Source organism: Pinus tabuliformis, chromosome 1_1 (assembly GCF_031772625.1).
Source record: "Pinus tabuliformis cultivar Carrire ecotype Pingquan chromosome 1_1, CPIR1, whole genome shotgun sequence".
Lineage (NCBI taxonomy): Eukaryota > Viridiplantae > Streptophyta > Pinopsida > Pinales > Pinaceae > Pinus > Pinus tabuliformis.
Genome location: NC_142297.1, coordinates 725685471 through 725699994, shown reverse-complemented (window position 1 = coordinate 725699994; position 14524 = coordinate 725685471). Strand labels below are relative to the sequence as shown.

The following is a 14524-nucleotide window of genomic DNA, read 5'->3' as shown; positions in this document are numbered from 1 at the left end:
TTGCTCATCTACTCTCAATTCTGCGGCTGGCTTCTTTGCTTGTGACATAATGCGATGTTGCATGTCACTCCCCCTTGCACCAAAATCTGCTTCCATGAATTTCCATGCTTCCTTGGAAGTTGTAGCTTTTGCTACCCTGCACCAACACTTCTCATCCAATGCTAGTTTTATAAAATTCAATTCTAAAACATAACATACTTCATCATATGGGTTATTAGATTCGTACTCAATTAACTCTCCAGCTCAAAGAAAAGTTAACATCTTGATAACCCAATGATCAAATATTCACCTGTAAACATAGGAGGTGGTAGAAAATCAAAGTTACACCAATCACCCTCGATATCTTCTTCATCTTCTGCTAGACTTCTTAGTTCATCGGCTATGCCCTGAACCTCTCTAACCATGGCAATGACCTTTGCCTCTTTTTTTCGATTTCTTTTCTTAATATGCTTCAGTCGCCCTTTACAATCCATGAGTGTTGTCATTCATTTTCTTATAGCTACTTTTCTTATTGCATTAGGCTGTCTTCCATATCACCCTCGAAAAAAATATGATTTCAATATGCACCACCGTAAGGCACAATCTTCACCCAAAACACTGTCATGTTTGACAAAAAACCAAATAATTTTGTAGATGAACATACTTTCTGTTAGTGTTAGTGTCTTCACACTGCCATTAGTGATCAAAATTTGCTCTTTTGCATTTCATAGTAGGAGCCCCATACTGATGAGTTTGCATTCCATTAGGTCATGGATTCACTGATGGTAGGGTTTTCTTCAAAATTTTCCCTCATGATCTGTACTTGTTGATCCTCTTTCATATATTTCAGTCATGGCTCATGTTCACTTTGCAATTCATTTCATTAGGTCTTAGGGTTTGGTCTCATTAGGTTTTAGGGTCCCACCATGGTCAAATCCAATAATTACATGCCAGTAATGATCAAAAAAGACATGAGGAGGCCAATAATGATTGGTAAAGCCATAATTTATCATTTTGAAAGCCGAATGTAGTTCTCACCTCAAAACTTGTTTTGAGGTGAATACAGAGTATTTTGTTTTTATCTTCATTTATGATGTAATTTTATCTTTTCATATGTAATATTGGTTCCCAGTTGCTCTTAAGCATCTTGTGATGTTGCCAAGAACCTTCCACTGCAAAAATCAAGTCATCTTGAGCACCAATTTAACTGCAAAAGCAAACGAGAAACAAGCACTAAAACCCTAAATTCCTCTCCCACTGAGCTAGGGTTGGCTATGGGAGCATAGATATCTGAGCAGAGGAGGAATGAGAGATATCAAAAGGTATGAGGCCATTTCATATCATCAAACATCAGGTCTCCATCATTTGTCAAGAAGTCATTCCAAGGAACAAGCCATTCACCACACATAAGGGATGATTTTTCTTCAAACTATGTTTCTGAGCAAGAAAAGATGAATTTGACAAAAGTGAGAGAGGTTTTTGTCCATCATAGAACCAAGAATAAAACCTCCTTCAGTTTGTACACAGGTGTCATGGTTTTAGAGAAATTTCAAAAATACAGTTGCTACAAGAGAGTTGATGCACTTCTGGAGTGACCTTGGGAAAATCACGATTTCTCCTAGCTGAGTTAACCAAATGACTTTCTTGATGATTCAAATGATAAATAGACACAAAGAGATTTTCAATGAGCTATCATAAGCTCAATTTTGAGTTTAGGAAGACCTCCAAACATCAACTAAAACAACACTCTGCATTTTGGCATCCTCATTCTACACATTTTGACCAGTCTTGAGAGATTGAACTTTTGATAAGGAAAATGAACTCCAAATTAAAAAATTCAAGATGTTCTGGAAATTAGACTTGACAAGATTTCCAACGAGCTATCCCACGCTCAATTTGGACATTGGGAAGGCCTCCAAAAGTGGTCTTCAAAAATGTGTTTCACTGAGGGAGAAGGGCACTGCACTTAGAGTAGATAGCCATCCCATCACTCCAAACTTCAAATTTTTGCCCAAATTACCTCCAATCTCATTTTTGCAAGTAAGTATCTGCTCTTATACAGTGTTTAGATTGCAAAATTCATGTTGTAGACCTCTCCTCCATTCTCATTATCAAACCCTAATCCTCTTCCATTAAAACCCTAATCACTCTGTTTGTTTCATTGTCTAGCTTTATAACTAAACCCTTTCATTCATCATTCCCTCCATACTCATTTACTTTTCATCACCTATCTTTCATTTTCACAAACCCTCCCTTCACTCTCATTGCCTATGTTGTGTTTATAACTACATACATTCACTTACAAACCCTAGAAAATATCCATCATCCCATTTACATTGTCCCATTTACACTGTCAACATTTATGCAACTAAATAGCTAATTCAATGGACAGAGGAAGTCATTTTGATTATGATGAGGAGACAACAAGTGATAGTTCAGAGGAGAGACATAGGCAACAGAGAAATCCTCATAGAGGAGGTAAAATCATAAAAGAAGAGCCCAACAATCTAAGAGAATTGCAAGCTTGTCCATTAGCAGTGTCAAGTTTTAGACACGTTGGATATTATGAATTTTGTGAACTAGTAGAGAGGGTCCAGTTTCATCATGAGCTTGCTAGACTTTTTGTGGCTCACTTGCAAAACTATGAAGTGACTCTGGCTGGAGTAACTTTCACAATATCACCATCTATTATTTCAGAGGGCCAACAGAGATAACCAAATGATAAGGGACATGGCCTATCACTACAGGACCCGGAACAAAATTTGCAACATGAGAATTAAGAGGATGAAAGGTAGGTTGAAGAGAGACTTAGAGGACAAGAAAGAGGAAGATAGACTCAAAATGTTGGCTGAAGCCTCCTTGGCCAACCAAAGCACTTGATGGTGGTGCTCCATGCCAAATTTGGGAAAATTTTGAGGAGTTCGTCTTTTTGAAATTTTGAAATTCTTAACACAGAAAATTTTCTCAGAAGCGCAGCACCATCGGCGATGCCTTTTTTCCTGGAGCATCCAATGGAGAAAAGGTTGGCATTTTTGGATTCAAAATGACGAGGATATGCACCCTAGAAACTTTCAAAAGTTTTGGAGCAGATTTTCTCCACCAAAAGGTCCAAAAACTACCCAAAAATGACCTTTCTACCTCTTTTTGGACACACAAAAGCAATCTTGGGATATTTAAGTTGTGAGGGGGCAAATGACCTCCAAATTCAAAAAATTTAGGTGTTCTAGAAACTAGACTTGAAGACCTTTCCAATGATCTATCTTGAGCTCAATTTGGCTAAGGGGGAGGCTTCCAAAATTAGGTGGAAAGCGGCGCTACGCTTAGGACCAGTGGCACTGCGCTTGGGGCCATTTTGCTCAGGAAGCCAAAATTCACCTATTTTGACTATGAATTCGATTTATCTCTCCTCATTGATGATTTCACTGATGTTATTGATGACATGGCATGTAAATGTAATGATAAAACAATGTTAGAGGGTAGATTCATTAGTTAGAGGTGGTTTTGAGGCAAATGAATCAGTTTCCCCTCTTTTAGAGGCAAGTTGTTTAACTACCTATATTCTAGTTCTTTGTTGGGAAATGGTTGAAACAACCCCTCTTCTCATGGATTCGACCCCTGATGGTCAAGATGAGTAGTTTAGATGTCTATATTATGTGTTTTCTTGGTCATTTGGGGGGGTTGGATTCAGCTGGATGCTCATGTACTGAACACTTATCATTTTGTAGCAGTTGTGGCAGGAAACTAATAAAGTTGCAACTATTTTTATGGGATACCTGTGGTATGGCTTTTAGCATGTGTTTCTTATTCTGTTAATATGTTCTCATGTTATTAATGTATGCATCTTTCATATAATTACTTATGATTGGTTGTTTTCAAGTCAGATAGGTGGAATACATTAGGTTTTAATGCTCTGCCTTGGGAAAACACCAGTATTTCAAGTTTTCTTTTGTTTATGAAGGATTCTTGACTTTCTTAGGCCTTTCTTAGCTCCTCATCAGTCTAGCCTTTCACCCCATCAAGCTTTAAGGTGCTGAATATCATACCTACCTTGCCCCATAGAATCCCATGCAATTTTGACTTAGTTTCCCAGACCCAAATTGCCCAGCTCCTCCTGATCTAGCAAAAACACCAACAAATTCAATCAAAACCCTTGAGCTACTATACCTAGCATAAAATCTTATTCCTGATCCAGTCATATTGACTAAGATCCATAAGGAGAGAGCCCTCTTCTGACCTAGTAGGGCTAGCTACTAGGTTAAGCGTGGTTTGTGGTTACCCTAGAATTTCCTCCCTTCAGCCTGAGGTCAATCTAGGTGATAACATAGTGGCGACCATACTGGGGAATGTAGTTTTATGTTCCTCAGCAAAATGTATCAAGTTTAGATCTGATTGTTGATGGTGGACAACGATCAGACACCGAAAGGCTGAAATCATTCACCTGGCGACTCTAAATCAGTTTCGATATCAGATCCAAGGACTCCATTGGAGGATGAACCTGACCAGCTAAAACATGAAAGGACAATATGGAAAGATCGGGCATTCAAGTTGGAATTTCATCCAAGACATTATGTTCTTTGTTATAAATTGTTTCTTCCATTTTCCCGAGAATGTCAAGAAGGCTTTACAAAGTAAACTCTATTCGAGAAAAGATCCTAGACCTGCATTTGATTCTTTCCCTTTGAAAATTGTGAATATAAAATGTTCGCATGCCTTTGATCTTGATCAAGACCATTCTTTTGAATCTTATGATGACCGTCTTCAAACTAATGAGCCTCAAGAGACCAAGACTAATTCTACACCTCTTGTACATATTCCTATACCTTGTAAAACTCCAGATAGATACAAGCCTCTGATTTTACCTCCTATATCCCATGCTTCTCCTAAAAATCATTACCTATATCTATCAAGACTTGATGGTGAATGTGACAACATCACTGCTGAGAGACATGTACTGAATTTTGAGTCTTTTCTTGACCTTTATGAAGTTGATGAAAAAGATGTCAGTGTTAGGCTTTTTGCTCTTTCTTTGCAAAGCAAAGTCAAGAGTTGGTTCAAAACCCTGCTTGATACGAGCATCTCAGATTTCAAGCAGTTTTTCAAAGTTTTTCTTGACATGTAGGTGGTCAGACATAACCATTTCTTGATTCTTGAATAATATAACCAACTGAAAAGATTGCCACGGGAGACAGTGCAACAATTTTCACCAGGTTTGACCAAGTCTATTTTTCGATGTCGGTTAATATAAGACCTCCTCCTGGATCCACTCTCTTACACTACCCAAAAGATTTGGATTCGGAAATGGAGTTTCAGTTGAGGGAAAGGAAACTTGCAACACTTGAAGAGATGCAAAACAGTGTAGTAGATGTAGAGGCTAATATGCCGATTAGAAGGGCAAATTTGAAGGAAGAAAAGATGAAGAACATAGATCCAGAGGAATCAACGTCTTTAGAGGTAAAGCTCTACATTTTGGTAAGTGCCGTGGAAGAGATGATGCAAAATATCACCACAAGGAATGAGTATGATGTTCAAGACCATGGCTCGTTGATTGAAGAAAAACAAGTGGCTGATACAAAACATTTTCTTTCTTATCCCAGTTTTCATAGCTTTGATAATGATTATTTTATAGATCATCTTGGAGAAGAGAGATCTATTGATATGACATGTATGCTTGATGATGTGTTTTATACTGATGATTTCCCTAAGTTTGATCAGTATGATGATGATTATGTTGTCCAAACAAAATCTTGTCTTGCAGAAAAATCAGCAGCTGGTTTGTGGAAGGAGGAAGTTCACTTTCAGCAGCTCAACTGTTGAAGTAAGTGAAGGATCTTTTCCTTTTTGTTTTTCTTCGTTTCAGTTCATCAGAGACAACTTTCATGCAATCAGAAATCAACTGTCAACAAGTTTTCATCTGGACCATCTTGAGGGAAATGAAATCCTTGTTCAAGACTTCTCATATATAGATTTGTAGCCCCCGAATGCCATTGATTGTCAAGTTGTAGATGAAGACTTGGAAGCTGGAACATATGATCAAATGATGCAAGATGATTCCATACCATTCTGTTTTGAATCATTTCAGTTTTTGAAGGGAAATTTGCATAGTATATCTTCAAATGAGTAGCCTATAAAAAATCATGCAATCTCATTAGAACCAATAGAAAATGGGTTGCAACAGTCCTTTCAAGTTTTTCACGATCAAATAGCTAATGTGTTGGATGATGTCTACAATCAAAGTCCTTCTTCATTAGCCAACTGTGAGCTTGAAAAAAGTATTGATACAAACTTGATTCGGAAACTAGTTTCTTTGTCATTTTCAGCAGGAGTTTTGTCACAAAGCTCAGATGAAAGTTTGCATTCATGGTATGAGGAGAAGAAAAGTAATCCATTGGATGAGCTAAGTCCAAGTGCACATGAATTTCAAAATCCTTATGCAGTATTTTTGGAGTCAGATAGAGAATCCATATTATTCAATCTGGGAAAATTTGGATCTGTTTACAAGTTTCATGGGAGTTGGCTTTCAGTAGTTCTCTCTTGTTGTTCATAAACAAGCACTTGCGGAGAATCAAAACAACAACCAGAATGCTTACTTGGTTGCATTGGTTGTTTCATTTCACTTGATTAGGTGAGGAATGGATCACTTAGAGTAGGGCGTGATTAATAAGCTCACAGAAGTGAGCATGGTTCAGTCAGTTTCAGAGTTAGTTTGTTTCGTCAAGTCGTCAATTTTCAGTCACGTATTTCAGATTGAGGTTTTACTCCATGCCCAATGGATAAGGCTACTAGGTCTACGGTGTTCTTGGCACCTTCAAGGAGCTACCATCCCCATTGGAGCCAATGTTAGTGTCAGTGTCTTCACACTGCCATCATTGACCAAAATCTGTTGTTTTTCATTTCATAGTAGGAGTCCCATACTAATGAGTTTGCATTCCATTAGGTCATGGATTCACTGATGGTAGGGTTTTCTTCAAAATTTTCCCTCATGATCTGTACTTGGTGATCCTCTTTCATATATTTCAGTCATGGCTCATGTTCACTTTGTAATTCATTTCATTAGGTCTTAGGGTTTGGTCTCATTAGGTTTTAGGGTCCCACCATGGTCAAATCCAATAATTACATGCCAATAATGATCATCAAGGACATGAGGAGGCCAATAATGATTGGTAAAGTCATAATTTATCATTTTGAAATCCAAATGTAGTTCTCACCTCGAAACTTGTTTTGAGGTGAAAATAGAGTATTTTTTTTTTTTTATCTTCATTTATGATGTAATTTTATCTTTTCATATGTAATATTGGTTCCCATCCACTCCTAAGCATATTGTGATGTTGCCAAGCACTTGCCACTACAAAAATCAAGTCATCTTGAGCACCAATTCACCTGCAAAAGCAAAAGAGAAACAAGCACTAAAACCCTAAATTCCTCTCCCACTGAGCTAGGGTTGGCTATGGGAGCAGAGATATCTGAGTAGAGGAGGCATGAGAGATATCAGAAGGTATGAGGCCATTTCATATCATCAAACATCAAGTCTCCATCATTTGTCAAGAAGTCATTCCAAGGAACAAGCCATTCACCACACATAAGGGACTATTTTTCTTCAAACTATATAGTTGCTATAAGAGAGTTAATGCACTTCTGGAGTGACCTTGGGAAAATCACGATTTCTCCTAGCCGGGTTGACCAAATGACTTGCTTGATGCATTAAATAATAACCAGACACAAAGAGATTTTCAATGAGCTATCATGAGCTCCATTTGGAGTTTAGGAAGACCTCCAAACATTGACTGAAACAACACTCTGCATTTTGCCAGCCTTATTCTGTACGTTTTGAACTGTCTTGGGAGATTTGACTCTTGAGAGAAAAAATGAACTCCAAATTGAAAAATTCAAGATGTTCTAGAAATTAGACTCGACAAGGTTTCCAACGAGCTGTCCCGTGCTCAATTTGGACACCGGGAAGTCCTCCAAATGTGGTCTGCAAAAAGGCATTGCGCTTACGGAGAAGGGCACCACGCTTAGAGCAGACATCCATCCCATCACTCCAAACTTAAAATTTTTGACCAAATTACCTCCAATATCATATTTGCAAGTAAGTATCTACTCTTATACAGTGTTTAGATTGCAAACTTCATGTTGTAGACCTCTCCTCCATTCTCATTATCGAACCCTAATCCTCTTCCATTAAAACCCTAATCACTCTGTTCATTTCACTATCTAGCTTCATAACTAAACCCTTTCATTCATCATTCCCTCCATACTCATTTACTTTTCATCACCTATCTTTCATTTTCATATAAACTCCCTTCACTCTCATAGCATATGCTCTGTTTATAACTACATACATTCACTTACAAACCCTATAACATACCCATCATCCCATTTACATTGTCCCATTTACACTGTCAACATTTGTGCAACTAAATAGCTAATTCAATGGACAGAGGAAGTGATTTTGATTATGATGAAGAGACAACAAGTGATAGTTCAATGGAGAGACATAGGCAGCAGAGAAAGCCTCATAAAGGAGGTAAAATCATAAAAGAAGAGCCCAACAATCTAATAGAATTGCAAGCTTTTCCATTATCAGTGTCATGTTTTAGACACGTTGGATGTTATGAATTTTTTGAACTAGTAGAGAGGGTCCAGTTTCATCATGAGCTTGCTAGACTTTTTGTGGCTCACTTGAAAAACTATGAAGTGACTCTGGCTGGAGTAACTTTCACAATATCACCATCTATTATTTCAGAGGGCCAACAAATATAACCAAATGATAAGGCACATGGCCTATCACTACATGACCGATAACAAAATTTGCAACATGAGAATTAAGAGGATGAAAGGTAGGCTGAAGAGAGCCTTAGAGGACAAGAAAGAGGAAGATAGACTCAAAATGTTGGTTGAAGCCTCCTTGGCCAACCAAATCACTTGATTGTGGTGCTCCATGCCAAATTTGGGCAAATTTTGAGGAGTTTTGGTCTTTTTGAAAATTTTAAATTCTTAACACAGACAATTTGCCTAGAAGTGCAACACCACAGTGTTGCACTTTTTCCTAGAGCATCTAATGGAGAAAAGGTTGGAATTTTTGAATTCAGAATGATGAGGACACACACCCTGGAAATTTTCAGAAGTTTTGGAGCAGATATGGTCCACCAAAAGGTCCAAAAATTACCCAAAAATGACCTTTCTGCGTTTTTTTGGACACACAGTAGAAGTATTGGGCAATTCAACTTTTGAGAGGGCAAATGACCTCCAAATTCAAAAATTCCAGGTGTTCCAGAAACTAGACTTGAATACCTTTCCAATGAGCTATCATGAGCTCAATGTGGATAAGGGAAAGGCTTCCAAAATAAGGTGGAAAGCAGCACTGCGTTTAGGACCAGTGGCACTGCGCTTAGGGCCATTTTGCTCACGGAGCCAAAATTCGCCTGTTTTGACTATGAATTTGATTTCTCTCTCCTCATCGATGATTTAACTTATGTAATTGATGACATGGCATGTAAATGTAATGGTAAAAAAATGTTAGAGGGTAGATTCATTAGTTAGAGGTGGTTTTGGGGCAAATGAATCAGTTTCCCCTCTTTTAGAGGCAAGTTGTTTGACTGCCTATATTCCAGTTCTTTGTTGGGAAATGGTTGAAACAACCCCTCTTCTCATTGATTCGACCCCTGAATGTCAGGATGAGTAGTTTAGATGTCTATATTACGTGTTTTCTTGGTCATTTGGGGGGGTTGGATTCAGCTGGATACTCATGTACTGAACACTTATCATTTTGTAGCAGTTGTGGCAGGGAACTAATAATGTTGCAACTATTTTTATGGGATACATGTGGTATGGCCTTCAACATGTGTTTCTTCTTCTGTTAATATGTTCTCATGTTATTAATGTATGCATCTTTCATATAATTACTTCTGATTGGTTGTTTTCAAGTCAGATAGGTGGAATACATTAGGTTTTAATGCTCTGCCTTGGGAAAACACCAATATTTCATGTTTTCTTCTGTTTAGGAAGGATTCTTGACTTGCACAGGTCCTTCTTAGCTCCTCACCAGTCTATCCTTTCACCCCATCAAGATTTAAGGTGCTGAAGATCATACCTACCTTGCCCCATAGAATCCACCGCAATTTTGACTTAGTTTCCCAGACCCAAATTGCCTAGCTCCTCCTGATCTAGCAAAAACACCAACAAATTCAATCAAAACGCTTGAGCTACTATACCTAGCATAAAATCTTGTTCTTCATCCAGTCATCTTGACTCAGATCCATAAGGAGAGAGCTCTCTCCGAATCTAGTAGGACTAGCTACTAGATTAAGCGTGGTTTGTGGTTACCCTAGAATTGCCTTCCTTCAGTGTGAGGTCAATCTAAGTGATAACACTTTGCAAAACCCTAAATTATTTTTCAATAAAAATCACTTTAAAATCTTCTAAAAGAATCTCCAACCTTTGGAATAAAGTATATGCTCGAACTTTTTAATCGTGACTTTCTAATAACCTTCAACCTCGAATAAAACCCTTTTCTTCAAATCATTGTGGAAACGTTTTAAAAAATTACATGGGTGTTTAAACCTTTTCTTCAAATCATTGTGGAAGCATTTAAAAAAAATACATGGGTGGCTTTTTTAATAAAAATACTGATTCCAAAACCTTCGAATATTGTTTCAAACTTTTATGATAAAAAAACTTTTTATAAATCTTTCCTTTAAATTTTACCTTTTCAAACCTTTTAACTTTCCAAACACACTATGTCAAGGAACTTTAAAAACCTTTTGAATTTTCAAAAATAATAATTTATGTATGATTTTAATTTTCAAACCTTCTTCGGTGGCTTATTCAGTTACGCTTGGACCCTTACGCTACGATTCTACAAATCAACTTGTGGATCGCCACTCCAGCGGTTGCTAACGAAGGTGGCTATGACACCTTTGTCGACTTCAACGACGGTAGGATTCATGATGGTGGCAGAGGACCCTGGTGGCTCTCACCTCTACCACACTTGCGATGGTGGTTGACAGCAGCTGCAGCGGCTCACAATTCCCCCAACAGATAATAAACAATTAATTTTCTTTGCAGACTGCGGCTGCACATTTCCAATATTCGGGTTTTGAAACCTTTGGCTTAACTTCGCTTTGAAACCAATTTGTTGGAAATGTAAAGGAGACAAAACACAAATTTCATACACAAAAAACATGAGTTGCGGCTTTTCTATTGATCACACAAAACATGATTCTTACAATGAACCTGGTGAAGGGTATTTATCCTTTTCCAACTATCTACTTATCTTGACATGCAACCACACACTAAAAGTTGTCTATCACTTAACTCGACTTGACTCAGCACTCAAATATGGACTGCACTCATCCATTACTCAACTTGAATCAACGTTCATTTAACTAACTCTCTAATTTTAGCTAACTCGACATGCGGGAGTAATTACAATTTCTAACATTAATAACATTTGTAGCACTAGCCCCAAGGGTTAGCTCAACTAGTCAAATCGCCGTTGTTAAGTACCTCGCCGATCAGGAGGTCACGGGGTCAATTCTCCTTGACAGCGTTGGGATTAGGCCCCGCTAGTTTGGCTGACGGGCTTTAAAAGATTCCCTTCAGGGTTGATCTTCCGAGCTTTTCGGGATTTTTCTGCCCAAATTTTCTGTGGATGTAGCGACCACCCCGTAAACCACCCATAAAAAAAACATTTTTAATACTCAAATTATACAAACTACATAATTCAAACTTGTCATTGTGAAATATTCATATTGAATTTTGTATAGAATTAACTAGAAAATATTCTCAATCAAAAAAACCTAACCAAGAATAGAATTAAAATACACGAACCAAGAAAAGAAATTGAAATACACGGAGAATGATTGATATTAATGACAATGCACTACTCGTCTTCTTTTTCTTTAAATATTGACAGACGTATTTATAAAGTGAAATTGTTATTTGCAGAGGGTATATGGCACCAGAGTATGCCATGCATGGGCAACTGTCTGATAAAGTTGATGTATATAGTTTTGGGATTCTTCTTTTGGAACTTATCAGTGGAAAAAGGAACATGGATTTTAATTTACCACCTGAAATGCAGATCCTTTTATAATGGGTAAGATAACGTTTCCATTAAATTTCCAATTTGCAGCATCCACGTTATTCGGACCATGTTATTTTGTTGCTTGATAGATCATTTATCCAAGTTATGCGATCCTGATCTGTTTTGACATGACTGTAGTGTTGTTCGTGCATTACTTTCTACAATTCATCATAAACTAATGGTAGATCTTACTCGTCCTGTATATTTTTTCTCAATTTCACGATATGTTGTGATTATGTAGACATGGGGATTATATACAAGAGGAAATATTGACGCCATTGTTGATCCAGTAATAAATGAAACCTGCGGTGATTAGAGAGAAGTATTGAGATGCATCCATGTTGCATTGCTATGTACATAAGATGACCCATTACTTTGTTCATCAACATCTATAGTGAAATGCTTTCAACGGGGACTATAATGTTACCAGATCCTACGAAACCTGCTTTTGTGAGTTCTATAGCTGCTTCCAACAATCCTGGTTCTTCACATCATGGATCGTCACATACATCTGCATCTTCTTGATCGCACACTCTGCTAGCATCCAACGTGAATGTTTCAATTTCTGAGTTGGAACCTAGGTAAAGGTTGACTTGTCAACCTGATTTATTCATGGTTTTTGTGGATACAAGTTTAAGAAGGGCTGCATCGCAGCAAGTCCCTGCCATGCGGGAGCTTTAAGAAAATGCATCTCTATGAGGAAGGAGAGCCAAATACAATCTAAGACCAACAAACAATCAAATTTTAAATCCATGTATTCTGTGTAATACAATCTAAGGATAACATACAGTTGGGCTTTAAGACCAATGACCAACAGATAGTCAACTTTTAAATTCATGTATTTTGTGTAATATTCTTAGTGTCATGTGACTTAGTTCCATGGGAATCAAAACAGTGCCCTGCACAAAAATCAGCCATAGCACTGACTTAGAACAATATGTAGGTCGTAAAAGTATGTTTGTGTAGAGTATCCTCAAAGCAACGAATGTAGTTGAAATGCAAAGTAGAGAAAGCAGCCAGAGTGATAGTAGTTAAATCTGTAGGCATGATTGGTAGAATAATGTTCAATTGAGAAAAGAGGGAGAAGGTGGTGAAAGAGCCGAAAGGCCATCCTCCCATGCCCATGACCTATTATGTTCACTGGACTCACCATGGATACCTACTTAGTTCTATATGAGACCAACAAACACTCAAATTTTAAATCCATGTATTATGTGTAATACAATCTAAGGCAAACAGACAGTTGGGCTTTAAGACCAATGACCAACAGATAGTCAACTTTTAAATTCATGTATTTTGTGTAATATTCTTAGTGTCCTGTGACTTAGTTCCATTGGAATCAAAGCAGTGACCTGCACAAAAATCAGCCATAGCACTGACTTAGAACAATATGTAGGTCGTAAAAGTATGTTTGTGTAGAGTATCCTCAAAGCAACGAATGTAGTTGAAATGCAAAGTAGAGAAAGCAGCCAGAGTTATAGTAGTAGAGAAAGCAGCCAGAGTGATAGTAGTTAAATTCGTCGGCATGATTGGTAGAATAATGTTCAATTGAGCAAAGAGGGAGAAGGTGGTGAAAGAGCCTACAGGCCATCCTCCCATGCCCATGACCTATTCTGTTTACTGGAATCACCATGGATACCTACTTAGTTCTATATGAGACCAACAAAAAATCAAATTTTAAATCCATGTATTCTGTGTAATACAATCTACGGCTAACAGACAGTTGGGCTTTAAGACCAATGACCAACAGATAGTTAGCGTTTAAATTCATGTATTTTGTGTAATATTCTTAGTTTCATGTGACTTAGTTCCATGGGAATCAAAGTAGTGACCTACACAAAAATCAGCCATAGCACTGACTTAGAACAATATGTAGGTCGTAAAAGTATGTTTGTGTAGAGTATCCTCAAAGCAACGAATGTAGTTGAAATGCAAAGTAGAGAAAGCAGCCAGAGTGATAGTGGTAGAGAAAGCAGCCAGAGTGACAGTCGTTAAATCCGTCGGCATGATTGCTAGAATAATGTTTCATTGAGCAAAGAGGGAGAAGGTGGTGAAAGAGCCTACAGGCCATCCTCCCATGCGCATGACCTATTCTGTTTACTGGACTCACCATGGATACCTACTTAGTTCTATATATTGATCTAGAGATGTAGAGATTGAGAGAGATTTCTATCTTTAGAGATCTCTGCAATATTTTCTTTAGGGTTTGAGAAATCATATTGGAGACAACAAATATTCAATTTTTTATTCAAGAGATCCTGTCTTCAAAATAAGGAACATCTCTTAACAATGGCAAATTTGCAGTGGGGCTTAGACTACCATTGGAAGAATGTTCAGATTCAGCATTAGTCACATCATTCTCTTTGATTGGAGATGTCAATGGGGCAACTATAGAGTTCAGTGCCACGACAAAAGGTTTGTTCCCCGGGTCATGATTTATGGCCTCTAGCAACTTTGGTC

At 37.7% G+C, this 14524-nt stretch overlaps 1 protein-coding gene across 1 annotated transcript in view; it reads left to right on the top strand.

Annotated features, from left to right (window-relative positions):
- Positions 1 to 14524, top strand: part of LOC149215968 (uncharacterized) — a 54061-nt gene that overhangs the window by 39289 nt on the left and 248 nt on the right. Inside the window, exon 15 of the mRNA XM_089389782.1 lies at positions 14369 to 14479. Coding sequence (XP_089245908.1) covers positions 14369 to 14479 — 111 coding nt within the window. The remainder of the gene's footprint in view (positions 1 to 14368; positions 14480 to 14524) is intronic.